Here is a 17,004-nt window from a genome sequence, read left to right as displayed (position 1 = left end):
CAACAATGAAATATTTGAGAAGTAAGAACCTTGGGGAGGAGGGGGAAAAAACAAATCTTAAAGACATTGTGGGCAACAAGAGAAGGGGGAGGTAGGATTTCCACTTGGCTTGTATTGGTGAACCAACACTTGGGTCTGTCAGGTGTCAATGTTTTAACCAAATTGGTGCAGTTTAAACTTCAAATTTGATGACTTTTACTGGTAAACCAGTCTCAAAAGGTGAACCTAACAAGATATGTCATGAGCTTAGTTCATATGCTGAATGCTGTTACAGGTACCCATTAGAGTATCCAGTAAAATTCACTGCTTTCAGTGCCCATTCCAACATATTCCAGTTACTTGGGGAATTTTTGGGCAGCTGTGCAATCAGATCACAAAATTATACATTTGGTAGAATTCTAGAATGCTTTTTTCAGTAAAATTGTGTTAGGGGAGATAGAAAAATCCACCTTCCACTATCTGTTCATGCAAAAATATACCTGCAGTGAAACAGGATTTAGAGAAACAGATTAAAGCCATTACAGGGACACATTTGTACTTGTTTTATACTAACTTCATAGAACAACTAACTTTTAAACTAGCTTTATAGAGCAAATCTTAAACCTTTTAAATACTATCCACACTGTATTAGGTACTGTTTAAAAACCAAAAACTATCCTCACCTTTTGTAGCCTGAGATTTAAATTAGCTCACCAATAATCCTGAATCTCACTTAAGAGAAATATGAAACTGGATTAATATCCTGTAAACTCTAAGAACTAAATTATCAATGTGAAGTTCCTAATGCCCAGCAGAAATACATTTCATCTCAATCATTTAATGCCAGGCACTACTCAATTTCCAGTAAAGCATCATTTGATTTATGAACTTACAACAAAATATCATGTGGAGATGGGCTTCACTGCTTGAGTGATATTTCATCAAAAAGAGTCCTGGCACACCAAATTCCAAAGTCTGGTTAGCCAAACCATCCAGTGGGAACAAAAAAAATTCAAATTGAAGTGATACAAGAATTTAGTTTAAGAAGCAAAGCAGATTAATTTAGAAAAATTCATTTTTTATATTGTTTTGTTTTCCAAATTCCAGAAAGAAGAATGGTTTTATACTTAAGAGGCAGAAAGAAGCTGGTTTGTTAATCATCTGACTATGTGATGCATCCTATTTCCATTTTTTTAAAAAGAATCACCAAGGAGATTTATCATTTAGCAAGTTATCCGGCTCAGAACTAAGGAAGCTCTAGCAAATTCTCTCTCCCACTGGAAAGCTGTGTTTTATTGCGTAGCTTTGTGTACACACAGTTCCATTTTGCAGAAATATGATCAATGACCAAAAGTTCTTGCTACATTACACTTTGAATAAAAGCAGACATGAATGAGGTGAAACTGCAAGTCAACCATTGTACAAACTGTCTCTCAGAATGCCAACATTTTCACTGGAGCTTTAATGCTTTGGGACACAACTGACAATGTTCAGTGATTGAGCAATTCGAGCTCAAAAAAAAAAAAAGTATTTGTGAAGGAACTGCCATCTGTCCATTAGCTTTCATCACACTCCTGACCATCAGAAAGGTGGAAATAAGATTCATTTTCCACTAGCATCCAATTAGTTTTCTATGACCTTGAATGCCAACAAAATGCTTTTAATTAAACGACAGGCGAGAGAGCATAGATTAGAAAAAAATTTGTGTTAAGGAATTTGATCCTTGCATTCAGGACCTTGCAATTCCTTCAATAGCACTTGTCTATTTTGTTGCATGAAGCATAATTTTGGTGGTTTTTTTTTTCCACAAAACCCTCACCTGCCTATTATGAATCATTGCAATAAAAATATTATCTTTTCCCACACTGCACTAGGCAACTTTCTTTCCAGCAAAAGAAAGGAGTTTAGTCAAGAATTATAAAAACCTGAACTACAAACTCTGGCACAGCCAGGAGCAGCCACTCAACTATGCCAGAGCGCTTAGAAAATAGGCAGCCAGGAGTAGCAACTCAACTACTCCAGAGTGCTTAGAAAATAGGCTTTAGATTTTACACCAAGAATTGGATTTATTGTAAATGCCACAGTCACATTGATAGACAGAGCACAGACTTCTGGTAACAAACAAACATACATTTTTGTAATTAAGCGTTTCTACTCAGTAAATAAATGCATTTTGCACAGCCTTCCTCTTAAATGTGCCTAAACTAACCTAAATAAGCAGACAGCATAGCAGAAAAGGGAAACTTATGTGAGTAACTGTTTCTTAAGCAGTATATTATTTTTACTATGTATATAATATTTTATATTATATACACACACATTTTCATCAACAGTTCAAATTATACCCAAATAAAATTAAAAAAACCCCAAACCAGAACTGGCGCTCCTCCAATACATTTACCACCTTTCCTTCAGGCAGACTTATCCAGGTATTTGTCAAGATAGAGGAATGACAGTTAAAAAGACTCCCCCCACAAGAAACAAGTTACACAAAGAATACTGTATCACTACAAATTTTTTATTCAGAAGCCCATCTTTAAAAAAAATGTCATTATGAACTTGTTTGGTCAAACTACAACACTTTCTAGCAGACATACAGTAAAAATGGCATGGCTCAGAATCGACCGGATCGTTCGCGATCCCTTGACCGCCTCCTGTCACGCTCGCGGCCGCCGCCGCCTCCTCCACCTCCACGGCCGCGATCTCTGGATCTAGACCGGCGCTCGCGGGACCTCGACCTGGATCGATGCCTTCAAAGAGAGTTTGGACATTTTACTGTTTCACCTCAGGCAGTGATTTACTTGCAGTACCACACAGCAGAACACATAATTAAGAATGGGAGTGATGAGGGAGAAGAAAGGCAGTGTGTCATTAGAAGGATTGGTTAATGGGCACTTGGGCTGCAAAGCCCAATGTATTTACAAACTGCCCAAATTTCAGGAGTCAGCATAAACAGGTACAAGAACTGGCTGCTCCCTGCAGTCACCTCTTACAATGGATGTGCAAGCCCTAAGGAGAGGCACGGTTACACTGCTGTTATTTAAAGCAGGAGAAGGGGACACCTGCTTTGGCAGACAGGAATAGCTCTTAGCAACACACACCAAAAGCCTACAGCTGCTTCTAAGTTCACTTGTATTAAATCAACTGCATTAATTAGCAATTAAAAACCAGTTCTCTGTTGTTGCTCCCTCTATGTGATTTCTACCCCTGCAGGACACAAGCACTGGCAAATTATCTTCCCTGTCTCTTAGGTTGATAAATTCAGGAAGGGAGCTAAAACCACCCACAACATACTGCTATCACAGCCACTACCAATCAGCATTATTGAACCTGAGAGTTCCAAATTTGTAGCAGTGATCAAAGGTTAATATAAAAAACACATGTGGTCTTTTTCATAAAGCATTCAAATATATGAAAAATTTACTTAGCCAGAAATACATGTGGCTAAGCAACACAATCTGTAATTTTCAAAGTTAAATTCATCATCACAGATTCTGAAACACTGCCAAGAGATGTTTATAGGAAAAACACATTCACAATCCCAGGGTCCTTGTATGACTGACAGAAATCTACAAAAAACATACTCTATATAAAAAAGCAAGATCAAAAATTTTATATGCCTATTCCAAATAACAAGGTTTTAAATGCAACCAGATTGAATCCAGTTCCAAGTGAACCATTACAGTAACAGCAGTGGTAAAAGCCTTTCTGCAAGGTTCCTCAATAAATGAATAATTTAATACATAATGAAATGTCTTGATCAATTTTTTTTTTTTTTTTTTTTACCATTAAGTAAAATTACTTCTCCTTTCTCCTACTGGGAATTCCAATCAAGGGACACAGTGTGAAGCTAAAAGTGAGCTCCATACAGTGACTGGCTGGTATTAACAGTAAGAAATGAATACAGGCTACAACATTTCACCATTAACAGTTAAAAGCAAATAAGGTTGGGTCCTGAGTATAATCTATAGATATGCTTGATGCTGAAAGCTGCCAACCTGCTACCAAAAATGCCCACTGGCCAAGTAGCCTGCATCTAACGAAGGCCATGAGCAAACACATTTAAAAGAGAATAAAGCAGAAAAAGCATAAAGCAACTTCTACCAAGTGATGTCCACCAGTACCTGAACATGTAGGGCCTATGTCCTCAGTAACTCAGTGAGTCGTCTTCTCCTTGAACCCTGCCTGCCACTCCAACCTTCAGAATCCATAGTGTTGCAGAACAAGAAGCACCATATTTTTAGACCCCTACTCCTTTGTTGGAAACTGGCCACTTGCCAGCTTGACTTGATGCCCTTTGGCATGTGCCGGAAATGTGTCAGAAAAAACAAGAGGACTTGGCACGAGTTTAAAGATTTGCCTTCAGATTTTTCAGCAACTGATCCCTAAATTACTTGTTTTAGTAGTGTTTAAAAACAAACTTACTTTTTACGACGCCGCCCATACAACTCGCGCCTTAACTCTCGAGAAATGGGCTTCAAATGCATAAAGTTGCAGAAACCTCCTCGTGTACACTCTCTGAAACAGAATTCAAGAGGCACAGTTACAATTCCCAGCTCTACACTATCTGCTAAGACCTTTACACCTCTAATATAGACACAGTAAATTATGAGCATCATTTACTGACACTGCTGCACTTCTAGGTGAAAATCCCCAAGAGATGGCAGAAGTCAAGAAGTTCACTGCTGGTCCTCCACACTACTGGTACCTGAAGTGGTTTTCTTCCTGCACTCAGCTACATGAAATCCACACCCAAGCACCCTCCCTGCTGTCCAAGGCAAGAGGAAGGCCCTGCTTTACCCCATCTCGTATTGACGGCAGCAGGCCTCTCTGAAGTCAGTCACAGGCGAGAGCTCGGCATGGATGGGCTGCCCGTTAAACCAGCGATTGTTCAGGTCGATCACAGCCTTCTCTGCATCTTCTTCACGGCGGAACTGAAAGCAAAATCAGCCTTTTCAGAGAAGCAACAGGAGGAGATAAAAGACTCCTATCACATCAGTTGTGTGGTATCTGAGCCTCAGGGTTCTAGAAATGAAATTAGAAGTTACTTCAGATTTCTCAGACAGTCCATCAAATCAAGGGTAAATATGCCAGCTTTTCATTAGCTGGGACTCAAAGGATAATAAAAACATTGATTTTCCTCTTCATTATGCTCTGTTTGGTCTTTCAAGTAGGAAAGTTAGTCAATACAAGATACTGTGTTTTCTTAGTACAGCTTTAAACCAAGAGAATGCTTATAAATAGTTTCTGGAGCACCACAGTCCTGATGTGATGCATTTTTTTAAACATTTAAAAGAAATTTTTATAAAAACTGGAGCTTGCATTCATTTAAATGAGAATTCACAAAAATCAGATCCTGTTTTACAATGACTGTAGAATTTAAATTTGAAATGCTTTTTCACAGCTAACTTTTTTAAAATAACTTTTTTTTTTCTGATTATGACCTAATCAGTCCAGAATTTCAGGTGTGAAAATACTTGCCAACTGAGGGAATGTACAGCCAAAATATTCAAAGGAACTCTCTCACACCTCCCCCACACTGTGAACACACAGTAAAATTTCTGCAGGTGACAATTTTGTTATTCAAGAGATCCCAATGACTTTGCAAAGTTAAACCTAAGTGCTCCAGTTTGTACCTTGAACCACCCAGCTACTGCCAAATCTAACTTGGTTAGAGATATTGTGTTTAATTGGAAAGTCAGAAAATTATTGCACCTGTGGCATATAAAACCTGTCTCATACTGATGTGCTTAAAGGACAGCATGATGCTAGACTAACCCAAACTAACCCTGCCAAACTAAACAGTCTAGTAGTGGTGACTGTTTATAACTATGTAAACGAAAAAAAATCTTTCTGAAAATTACATGCATCTTAACTATCAAGAAAGCTTCTCAAAATTCATTAAAATTTCTTCTGGATTCCTTGAACACTTTTACTCCTGTGAAGTTGGAGAGTAGCTTATATACTGAAGAGCTTTCCTGAAGAATAAAATGAAATCTACAATCACAGAGTAGCTTTTAAAATTCTCAATCAATAAACACCACCCCTCCTGCCTGCATGAACATCTCTTTATCCTACCTTTACGTATACATTTCCAACTAGATGATCTCCAAGGTTATCACAAACGTTCATCTCCTCAACTTCGCCGTATTTCTCCTCCATTTCTGTGAAGACCTCCTAAGCACAAAGCAACCCAGCACAAGTTTGCAGCACATTACTTGTAAGTACAAAAATATTGCATCTACTTTTAAGTAAGTATAAAAAAGATCCTCCTTGGAAAAAAGCAAGATCACTTGATTTTTTAATTTTTTTTTTTTTTTTTTTTTTTTTTTTTTTTTTACATTTTTGGGTTTTAAATGAATACTTTCTTGGCCTTCTATAAGCACAGCACTACCAAGATACAAGAAAAACCTATGGAAAACACACACAGCATTTACAGAACACACAGGATGCACTGAAAACACAACACAGAAACTCTGATGCTAGCTTCAGGTACTTTGTTTTTCTACAAATATTAGGAATACTTCAAATTTATAAAAAAGGAGAATATACAATCAAAGTACTACATCACTTAAACTGCTGATGTTAAACAAAGACTGTTTCAAGCAGTCAAATTAAGGTCAAACTAACCAATGGTTACACCAGGAAATATTTAATACAAAGTTGTATGTTTTATAGGAACACCCAAGGAAATAAGCGGTTCTTTCCTGAATCTAATTGTGCTATTCACTACATCCATTTAACTTATCTGTGGTGACAAATCCAGGGATACTGTAATGCACCTTTACATACCTCAAAGAATTCATCATAATGTTCCTGCATCTCAACATCGCTCACAGCACCTGCAAAAGTCAAAGAGTCAGATTGATTAGAGCCTGCCAATAAGGAAGGGGAGATTTTGATCAAACTACAAAACAATCTAAAGAGGCCATCTGGAGCATGAGAGACACCATATAGCATGGAGCTAACTAACAGGAATATTGCAAAATAAGGATGTATGAAGAGCTTTGAGTCCCCAAAGTATCTGTCAAAATATTACATAGGTATGATCAAATCAAAGCAAGTTTTAATCAGAGCCGAAGTTGTATGCCACAAATTTAAAGGGGAAAAGAATTACTCTGAAATATCACTTAAAATTTAATGTATAGTCCCACTCTCTTAACTACCAACAATTTTACCTAAACAGAAGGCAAGTGCTTTGTTACAATTCCATACCTTAAAATATTACTAAAATTTAGTATTCCTCTTCCTAAAGGCAGAAAATTATGCCTACTTCTCCAGCATATTCACTAGAATTTGAGAGCTCACAATGTAAAATAGCCCAGAATTTTTTTTTTAATTGCTGATAATAGTCATTGAAATGACACACTTATCTCAGTGCCCTCAATGCTTTGCAGAGAGTCATTTTCTAGTTTAAGTTTGAGGGTCACTTCATTTTTCTGCAGCCCTGCAGAACACCTTTCAGTGCAAGACAAGCCAGCCTTATATTCAAGTTAAGATTATTTTCATGCTACAAGCTGGACTTCAAAAACAAGTGCTGCTTGCCTGCTGCTACAAAACCCAACATAAGTGTGGCTTATTTTTCAAAGCATTAAATGTATAAAAATCAGTTTATTTTTTCCAGTCTACAGCACTTTAAACAAGCTGTATACACTAAAGCCATCAGATCAGCTCTTCAGCAGTTAAGTGGTTAATTAAGATCAAGAGGAGCAGTTTTACAACAAACCCTGCATTTTATGCTAGAAGTGTTTAAAACTACAAACCAGACTGGTTTAGTTAACAGAATGTGAAAGAAAAGAAACTGAGCCAATAAGGCTGAGTTTATTCATTTTCAGGCTGGTATGAAAAAATTTTTGACTAGTATTACCATCTGGACAAACTTTATGTTTTTCTTCAAAGGCTCTAATATTAAACCAGCCACGCTCTCTGGAACTGCAGTTCCTGTTCTTCCACCCAGCTCACCTCCACAAGAGCCTAAGGGGCATTTGGTTTATAGTTTAGGCTGACAGTGTTTCTGCATTTGAGACATGTTTGCTTTTAAGAAATTTCTTCTCCCCCATGGTTATAGCGAATTAAGGAATATCAAACATTAAACCAGTAATTCTAGGCAGTTTAATACTTAACTATATTCCCAAGGTTCTGCCAACATCACTGATAACAGCCTACTAACACCTAAAGATCTTTATGTTTTGTTTCTAGAAGTATCCGACAGGGGCTCTGGGAGCCTCAGTGGGAATAACTACTTTTTACCAGATGGACAAGTGCTAAAAATGGTTTTTTGTCAAAGTAGGATATCACAGGCAAAAGTTAGTTAATGACTACTTCAATGACCTTCTAAAGTGGGAAGTATACATATGACAGGCTTTACAAACATCCATATTCCAGGGCTAATGGTATCTGAACCATGAGAAGCCCAATTACTAATTAAAATACTCAGAAAAACTACTGCTGTTCCAAACTAAGGTTAATCCTCTACGACGGCAATAGAAAGGAAGACAGTTAAGCAACAATGACAAGGCATTAAATAGCTACCCAAGTTATCCATTTAAAATACATGCAATACTTAAGTAGGGACAAATATCAAAAACCAAGGAGCCAGGAGTTTCAGCAAACCTACTGCTTGCAGAGCTCCAGCTCTACCCCAGGAGGTACAGTCAGGCTCTAGCACACATCTACTGGCTTGTCACAACAAACTAGAGTTGGATACCAGCATTTACAACACTGGAGGATCTGTGCAGGACTCTTGCAGCTGTAAATCTAAACAGCTCCACAGACCAAACTGCTGTAACTCTGTGCAAATTAGTTACCAGCGCATTGAGAGTTCAGGGAGAGTGGAAACACCCAAATGGAAATGTTTTGGTCTACTGAAACAGCATTAACTACTAAGCATCTGCAAGGAGAAAGCCTACAAACCAATGGAACTGGTCAAGCACCTAGACGAAATACACAGCTCATTTACATGTCCAGCTTGATTGTGTGACAAAAACACAAATTACATAATAGAGCCATTATTCCTTTTTGAAGCAAGAGAGACAGTGTTGACTTTTAAGTTAGTGGCCGATTCACAGAGCACTTCTAATCAAATGCTGGTAACTAATCTGAACTGGTCTATAAACCAACAGTCAAAAAAAAAAAAAAAAAAAAAAGAATAGCCAAACAAAGCTTTATTACCACACAGTAAATACTCACTTCAACAAGAAAGATTAGTTAGAAAAGAACACCGACCCTTTTTTGGTTTTAAAACTTTTTTTTTTTTTAAATCTTATTTTAATATCGATGATTCAATTGCAATGATAAATCAGTTAATCGCCGATCAACAATCCTGGGCATTAATTGCTGCCAGTCTCACAGGAGGTATGTTTGCTTATGCCCATTTGTATCTCAGGAGGAGTCATTAAATTACTTCATGACCATACCCAAATGCCTTCCCCTCCTCAAAAGTACTTAAAAAAAAATACTTGTCTTAGGTAAATGTGCCAAATGGCATTAGAATTTGAATTTTCAAAGTATGGAAAGAATTTTAAGCATGCACCCATCCAAAAAGGACAGCTGCCAGAAGGGGTTAGTCAGTCATGTTCTTCCAAAGTGCAATCCCTAAATGGAAGCTGCATTAACCTAGGACAAATTTATGCATGCAGTCTGAAAAGTTTCAGTTCAAGTTCTCTTAACATTTACAGAGCAGGACATTTGTTCTGAATGAAGTCAATGTGTCACTGTCCTGCTCTTTCCAATAGTGGAACCTAATGGATAGCACAAAACATACAGAAAACCATTCCTAGGATGCAGGCAACTGGCAGGGAGAGAGGTGACAGGAAGAAAGCAGTGCAACCAACACTGCTTCACAGGGGAAGTACAATTTTAACCCTTTTTGATTTAATAGTTGGTATTCAGATTGCCCCATAGTTTTGGGAGTAGGGAAGAAGGTAGTGGGACAAAAAAGTTGGGTTTTTTTTTTTTTTTTTTTTTTTTTGTTGTTGTTTAATTTTTTTTGTGTTTGTTTTGAACACATGTAACGAAACGTGGTCAGTTTGATCTGTTAAACTAAAATGGCAGACCAGTTTAAGTCGACACTGAGCTCTGACAATCAAGCCCAGGGAACCAGTGAAGGAACTTGTATGAACTTACAGCGCAAACCGTCAGCAGACTGGGAAGAGTTTTGAGGGTTACGGTAAATGTTCAAGAGGGCAATGGTCTGAAATACAAAACGCAACAACTTTATATTATGGAAAATAATTTTAACAAGAAACTGGTTTCCTTTAGGGTCGCTTTAGTCGAGTCTGTGCTGAAAGAGAGGTGGTTATTCTCTCCCAAGCAGGAGAACTTACACTTAGCTGGTGACCTTTCTATATCAACCTAACACTGTAAAGTAATAGAGATCTCATGATACTCCATTATTGTATTCTTAATTTCACTCCATTCACCAATATTACTATAAAGGGGTTTTGCATTATTTCAGACAGCTCTGAAAGTAGGTGGTATCCAAATACAGCAACGTTACAAGCATAATAATTTCTATTTGGTATTACTGAACGGCTTCTTAGTAGCAAAATCCCAGGAAAGGAAGTAATACAATAATTAGAGCATAACATGACATCTCCATTTTCCTAAAAAAGTTAAGATGAAAGAAAACCCAGGTTTGGGACTTACCGTACATGTATACCTATTTTTTTTTTTTTTTTTTGTGTTATATCAAGAATTTGAGAAATGTCTGCAGTTTAACCCTTTCAAAAGAATGCAGTATTGTTAAGTAATCAAGTTTCACTTTGCAGCACAAAAGGGAATCTGCATCAAGTCCAATTTGTGCAGCCCTTTCTGCACTCAGAATTGCACACATTCCACAAATTCTTGATCTGTGCGCAAGAAGAGTTCCGTCACTTGTCCTGTTTGCAACAGCTTTATGTCAGCAGCTCAGAAGCCAACATTATTTTATCATAATTAGGAGTGGGCTCTTTAACACCATTCTTTAAAAAAATTTCTCCAACTGTGGGACTTACAGTGTGAGCCGTCAGCCGTCTGTGCACTGTTTTGGGGGTTACGATAGATGTTTTGAATCAAGATGGTCTGCGGGGAAAAAAAATAAAAAGGGGAATTCTACTGGCTGCTGTGCATATAATAGACAATTGCAAAGAGACAACTTGTTTGCAAACAGCTAAAAGTCATATTTTATCCATAAGACTTCCTTTTGTATTTGTAGAGTATCTTCCAAAATTGTATCCAGACCATCATATTATGAAAACAGTTTTAATTAACCACCAAGAAAGAGCTGCGTTTGTCTCAACAGCTAGCCTCAAAATGGGAGGTGTGAGGCCCAGTAACCTAAAATGTCACATGAAGTATTCTGGAGATGCCTAAACTTTTGAGACCAGATTCACTACTGCAAGTCTAGGGGGAAAAAATAAGTGTTATGTGCACAGCATGTTATATATAATGCCACAGTGTCCAAAATGCTACACCAGACCATAAGGGCCTTTAGGCAACTGCTTCATCTTGTTTTGTGCATCAGGGTTTTCTTGGTGGAATTTCTGTTTAAATAATATAATAGCATCATAGGTTCACATGTTTCCGATCCTTCAAATAAGGACAATATCCTTTTAGCCCTTCTGCTTTTTACTTGAAGAATTAGCCCAGGCAGACTTGAAACCTTACATTTGTACCGTTCTTCTTAAAATCAAGTTGTCTGAAAAAACAAACCATGTTTAAGTTAGTAAACTAATATTACAAAAAAATTCCAAACGTCCATATCACTGTAAGCAGCTCAAAAACTGAGATTTGATTACTTAAAATACAAGCTCAATGTTAGTCAGTATGAATGGCAATCCCCAAGTAACTTTAGCTTACACATTATTATTATTATTAGTCACAGTAAGAATTCAGAGCTTAAAGAAGTCAGAGGACCAGCAATGTCGCACCCACATAAGCTAGCCATTTAACATGTAAAAAAAAAATACAACTCTACCATCACATTTAAAATCACACACTTGTTTTATTACAGGTCCAGCCATACCAACCAAAGCTTTGTGCTTCCGTGGCCCAGGTTTAAACTACCTATGCTTTAGCCTACAACTGGAGAGTGCCAGAAACAGGCATCTCGTTAGGGTGTTTCTGCTGATTGGGGGTAATTTGATCACCCTGGATTGTGTGACCTTTCCTAACACAGCTCTTCTGTAAAGCAGCTGCACCAGCAAGAGCTGCACAAGGTTAAAATATTGTGCTGGTAACTTCACATTAGCAGGATCTCTGTTCTGTTTTCTATCACAGCTGATTGTCAACCTGCACACAAATAAAGATTTCTGCAGACCCCACACAGTGCCAGGGACCCGGGAGATGTCATAGCACAGCCGACAGCGCAAGGCTGTGCAGTCCCAGACATCCCTGCCTGAATGGGATGTGCCCTGCTGACCCACTTCAGCTGGCATTGCTAACCAGAGTCTAAAGCAAAGCAAAAGGCTGCTCTGACAGAAAGCTGCAGTTGCACACAAACTTTTATTGGTTTAAAAAAAAATATAAGGGTTGTGGGGTTTTTTTGTAGGTTTTTTTAACTTAAAAGACAACTACTGTAGAAACAGTCTGCTTTCGGAATATTTTTTCATAGTCAATGACCTAAATTTAGGTCTCTAAATAACCAACTACACTTTAACTTGTACTCCATGTAGGTCAGCAACATGGGATAGTTTTAAAAATGGACAATACTCATTTGAAATACAATATCTGCATTACAAAATTTTAAAATCCCAGAAGCAAAGAGGTGTTTTTGTTGCTTAAGTACCAGAAGTCCCTATCCACCAGTAACCTTGACATTCTCCCCTAGAAGTCCCCTGGCCCCCACACAGTTTCCCTAGATGATCCTAGCTCTGAACCTGTCACATGGATAGCACTCCCCTCCCTCATTTCTCCCCAAACCAGCATCAGCTCATATTTCTCATCAACTCTGCTCCTAAGCAGATTAAAGGAATTTGCAGAAGACTCTGCTGTTACGTGAACTTTTTCTCTGTAATTTTAAAACTACAGCAGATGAAGAGTGCAGTAACTTCCAAAGGCACTACTGCTCACGCACAAAATTCTCAAAGAAATTAATCTGTGTACCTTGACAATCAGCATTGATAGAAAGAGGGAAAAAAATACATTTCTCCAGGAATATAATTCGTGAATATTGTACAGCTCATAATATAACAACAATAATGAAAACTCTAGTCACTCCCTGCACCTTTTCAAATTTTTTTTAATTTCTGGCAGACATGCAGTCACACATCATGTCTCTTATTAACATTCCTTAGCCAAAGATTAAACAATCTGTCATGCCAATTGACAATTCACCCCCAGCAACCAGGCAAGTTGTTTTCATTAACCATTTCTTCCACATTCAAAGGAAGTATGCGAGTCACTCTTGAAACTTAAGAGCCTGGGTCAGAGAGCAAGTGTAATGACAGATGAGTCACTTCTATCCATTAATTAGTTTTCTTCTAGCATATGCATAAAATATTGAAGTTCCCACCTTTGGGACAGGTGGAACGAGCTGCCTTTGTCTGTGATTTAAGAACTCTGGGATGGTTTAAGTGCCTGAACACCACTGAGAAGGCACACTCACCTGAAAGTTAGCACTGGTTGGTCTCTACTACAGGCAAGCTTACAACAGCATCGCTTCCTGCAGCCATTAAGGGTGACAGGAGATAATTAGAAATGCTGGGAGAAGTAAATGGAATACCCCCAAAAAAAAGCAAAGACCCAGATAAACTGGGGCTAAAACTGAACTAATTAATCTGGAGCTTGGTAGTTATTCACTCATATCTGAGAATCTATGTTTTAAAGAAGCCAGAGTATACTTCCACAAGAAAGAGAAAAAAGGGGAAACAAACCTGGCTAAATGTTGGTTTGTTGTGCAACCGAGAACATCTGTCTCCATGGCGACAAGCTCCAATTTTGAAATAAAATGAGCAGTTGACTCTGCAAGAAAAAAGTGAATAAGGTAGTTATACACTGGCACAGAAACCATTAATTTGCAAAAAAGTCTATGCCCTAAATGTCTTTATCTTGATGTGGATAAGTAACACAGAAAATAAACCCACATCAAAATTGTACAGGAAAGCATTCCAACAAACCTATCCACATTCATCCCTTTTCCCCCTAATTTACAGCCAGTATCTGACCAACTTCCCCCAAAGTGGTTTTAAGATTCACCACACACAAGTGATCTCTGTTTTACTCTTCTGCTTCTCCATTCTTGTCTTTACATCAGTTTCACTGGGTGATGGGATGGCAAGTGACGAGAAAAACGATCTGAAAATTGACACTGGGAGCTCTGTGGCTGAGTTGAATGCAGCCCCGGGTCCGGGCAATAAAATCTGATTTAAAACTGTCACAGTTGCACCTCTCTCACGTTTATAAGCCACCTGTTTAAGTCATACTCTAAGGGAAACTTAGGCTGCTACCAACACAGTATCCAAAATAATTCAGGGAAGAGAAAATCAAGTTACAGAAAGAATACACATAAGCAAAATAAATCCATTTAGTTAAGCCATTTCCATGAATGTCATTAATGATTTTAAGAGTAAGCTGCTTTTTATTTTAAACCACAAGCTTTTCTTGAATGATCCATCTCAGGACACCTTGATAATGATCTGGGTTTAGAAATGCTACTGAAACTCCCACAAAAAGGTGTAACTCACATAGAATGATGAAAGAAAACCACAAGGAGTTTAGTTACCTTGACAGGGAAATGCAAAATTCTGATGGGCAAGGAAATTATTATGGGCTATATATGGGTAAATGAAATATTAGAATTCTCCTGGAAGAAAAATTATTATTCCCATAATTAACACCAATTATTTTCCACAATCCTGTGTAACCAACATCAACTCATGGTGGGGAGAATTATTAAAGTACTAAAGCACATCTGATCTCTAGCAAAGCATTCTACTGTAAAATTGCAACATGCTCACTCTTCATTATGTTTTTGAAAACAAACACTTAGCATGATAAAATACTTACTGTCTTTTCTGAACTCTAACCTGAAACAAAAAGAAATACCTAACTACAAAATTTCCAATAGTGCCTCCAACTTCAGCACCTTCTGGAAGGTTCCGTTTGCTTTTTTTAACAGAAAACAAGAGCTGTACAGGAATTTCATGCCTGATTAAGACTCTGAAACTGTAATGCATTAAATTCCTATGTATCTCCTTTGTGTGAAAGGATGCTACAGTAACAGAGCTCAAAAGAGAGGCTGCCGACACTGCTTTCCTGGAATGGCAGCACTACAGAGCAGAGCAGAAGCCCCACGGCCAGGGGCTGACAAGAGTAATTTAGTCCAGCAGCACATCGATGCCCCCTTTTCATTTTTACGAGTGGAAAAACACGCCGGTTTGGTCAGGCCGATGGTGACCAAATTTTCGTTAGGAGGGTTTTGTGTGTGTGCTTCCAACAACCAGAGAAACTAGAGGCGTTCCCGGACGCGTGGAAGGCTGCAGGCAGAAGCCTGTAGGATCAGGATGCAGCAGTCGGGGAAATCCTCCGCACCCTGGGGAGGGGGGAGAAATAACCAGTCGCTGTCCTTGCAGCAGAGCGGGAGCTCTCAGGCTGCTGCGAGGCTCAGGGACACGAACAAAAGGGGAACAGGAGGGGGAGGAGGCGCTTTCTGGCAGGAGGCGGCGGGAAGCTCCGGCACCCAGCGGCCCCGGCAGGAAGGCGCAGCCGCGGGGGGAAGGGGGGAGGGCGGAGGGAGGACGGGGGAGGGCGGCAGCGCGCCACGAGGCGCGGCACACCCTCATGGCGGCCAGGGGAGGGGAAGGGAGGGAGAGGAGGAAGAGAAGGAGGAGGAAGAAGTGGGGGGTGGGGAGGGAGTGCCCGAGAACGGCCCCGGCCCGGGATGGGGGAGGGGGGGGAGGAAAGCGCGTGGGCGGGGCCGCCGGGCGCGCGCGCGGGAACGCGCGAAACCCACGCGCCGACGGGCGCGCGCGCCTGGGAAAGGGGGGGGTGGAGGGGGGAGAGGAAGGGCCTGAGGGAGGCGATGGCGGGGGGGGGAGGGGGTGGGGTGGGGGAAGGGAACGGGGAGCGCGGCCGCCTCTCGCTTCCCTCTTCCCGCCGCGTTCCAGCGGGATGGGAAAGGCGGGGGACGTGGTCCCGGGCGGCGCCCCCGAGGCGGGAGTGGAAGAAATGGGCGAAACGGGCCGGGGGTCCCCCCGCAGGGAAGGAGGGGCAGGGAAAAGGGAAGCAGGGCTGACCGCCGCGATCGGAACAGGCCGCGTCCCCGCGCAACCCGCTACGGCCTCCGGCCTCCCCTCGAGCTTCCCCCCTCCCTCCCGGGGGTGCCGTAGCCGCGGGAGCGGCGCGGGGAGCGGGGGAATGGGGCCACTCACTTGTCCTTCTCAGTGCCGAAGATGGAGGCCAGGTACTCCGCCATCTCCCACCGCCCGCCCGCCCGCCGGACCGCCCCGGCGCCGCCGCCGCGTCACAACGACCGCGCCGGAAACGCTGCGCTGAGGGAAGGGAGGGGGAGAGGAGGCGGGGTCCGCGCCACACGCGGGGTCGCCCGGCATGGGCGCAGGGGTGGAGGGGCGGGGCCTGGGGCGGAACCTCTAGGCCAGGGGTTCGAGTCCCCCCCCCGGCAGCGTCTGAGGGGACGGAGCTGACCGGGAGTCGTGACTTCCAAAAGTGCTGGAATAAAGGGATTCCCGCAAAGGGAATGTTTTTGTGTGTGTGTGCAGGTTCTGAACTGGTTTAAATTAAAAAAAAAAAAAAACCAAACCCAAAACCTTGCTTTTGAGTTAAAAGCAGAGCGGAAAGTAGGACCAAATTCTTTCTGAGCGTTGTTTTGGGAGTCTGAAAAACCCCAGTCACTTGTTTTTAAAATTTTAAAAGTTTAATGCTAATAAAATGGTTATAAAAATAGTCATATTAATAGACTAATAAAAATGTGAACAATTGAGATTAGGACAATATGAGACAGTAAGAACAAAGAGTTACAGACAGTCTGAGTACCTTTTCCTGGGCAAAATAATCCCGAAAAAGGACCCACGTTAACAGAGGATTAAC

The 17,004-nt window shown here is 40.4% G+C and overlaps 1 protein-coding gene across 9 annotated transcripts; it reads right to left on the bottom strand.

Annotated features, from left to right (window-relative positions):
- Nucleotides 1-2,476: 2,476 nt before the first annotated feature.
- Nucleotides 2,477-16,444, bottom strand: U2AF1 (U2 small nuclear RNA auxiliary factor 1). 9 transcript variants are annotated; one of them, XM_050970170.1, is made up of 9 exons: nt 16,329-16,444; nt 14,965-15,490; nt 13,833-13,920; nt 10,974-11,040; nt 6,772-6,821; nt 6,058-6,156; nt 4,780-4,913; nt 4,405-4,497; nt 2,477-2,729 (listed from the first exon to the last, which is right to left on the bottom strand). In XM_050970170.1, exons 2-9 carry the CDS (start codon nt 15,132-15,134, stop codon nt 2,594-2,596), a joined length of 837 nt encoding a protein of 278 aa, XP_050826127.1. In that variant the 5' UTR covers nt 15,135-15,490; nt 16,329-16,444; the 3' UTR covers nt 2,477-2,593. The 9 variants fall into 9 exon arrangements, with proteins under 9 accessions (XP_050826127.1, XP_050826120.1, XP_030089984.1 ...); XM_050970163.1 differs by lacking the exon at nt 10,974-11,040 and adding an exon at nt 10,105-10,171; XM_030234124.2 differs by lacking the exons at nt 14,965-15,490; nt 16,329-16,444 and adding exons at nt 11,626-11,656; nt 13,565-13,621 and having other exon boundaries at nt 13,833-14,958.
- Nucleotides 16,445-17,004: the final 560 nt, after the last annotated feature.

This window comes from Serinus canaria, chromosome 1 (genome assembly GCF_022539315.1).
Source record: "Serinus canaria isolate serCan28SL12 chromosome 1, serCan2020, whole genome shotgun sequence".
In the NCBI taxonomy this organism is placed as follows: Eukaryota; Metazoa; Chordata; class Aves; order Passeriformes; family Fringillidae; genus Serinus; species Serinus canaria.
This window is presented reverse-complemented; position numbering and strand designations above follow the sequence as displayed.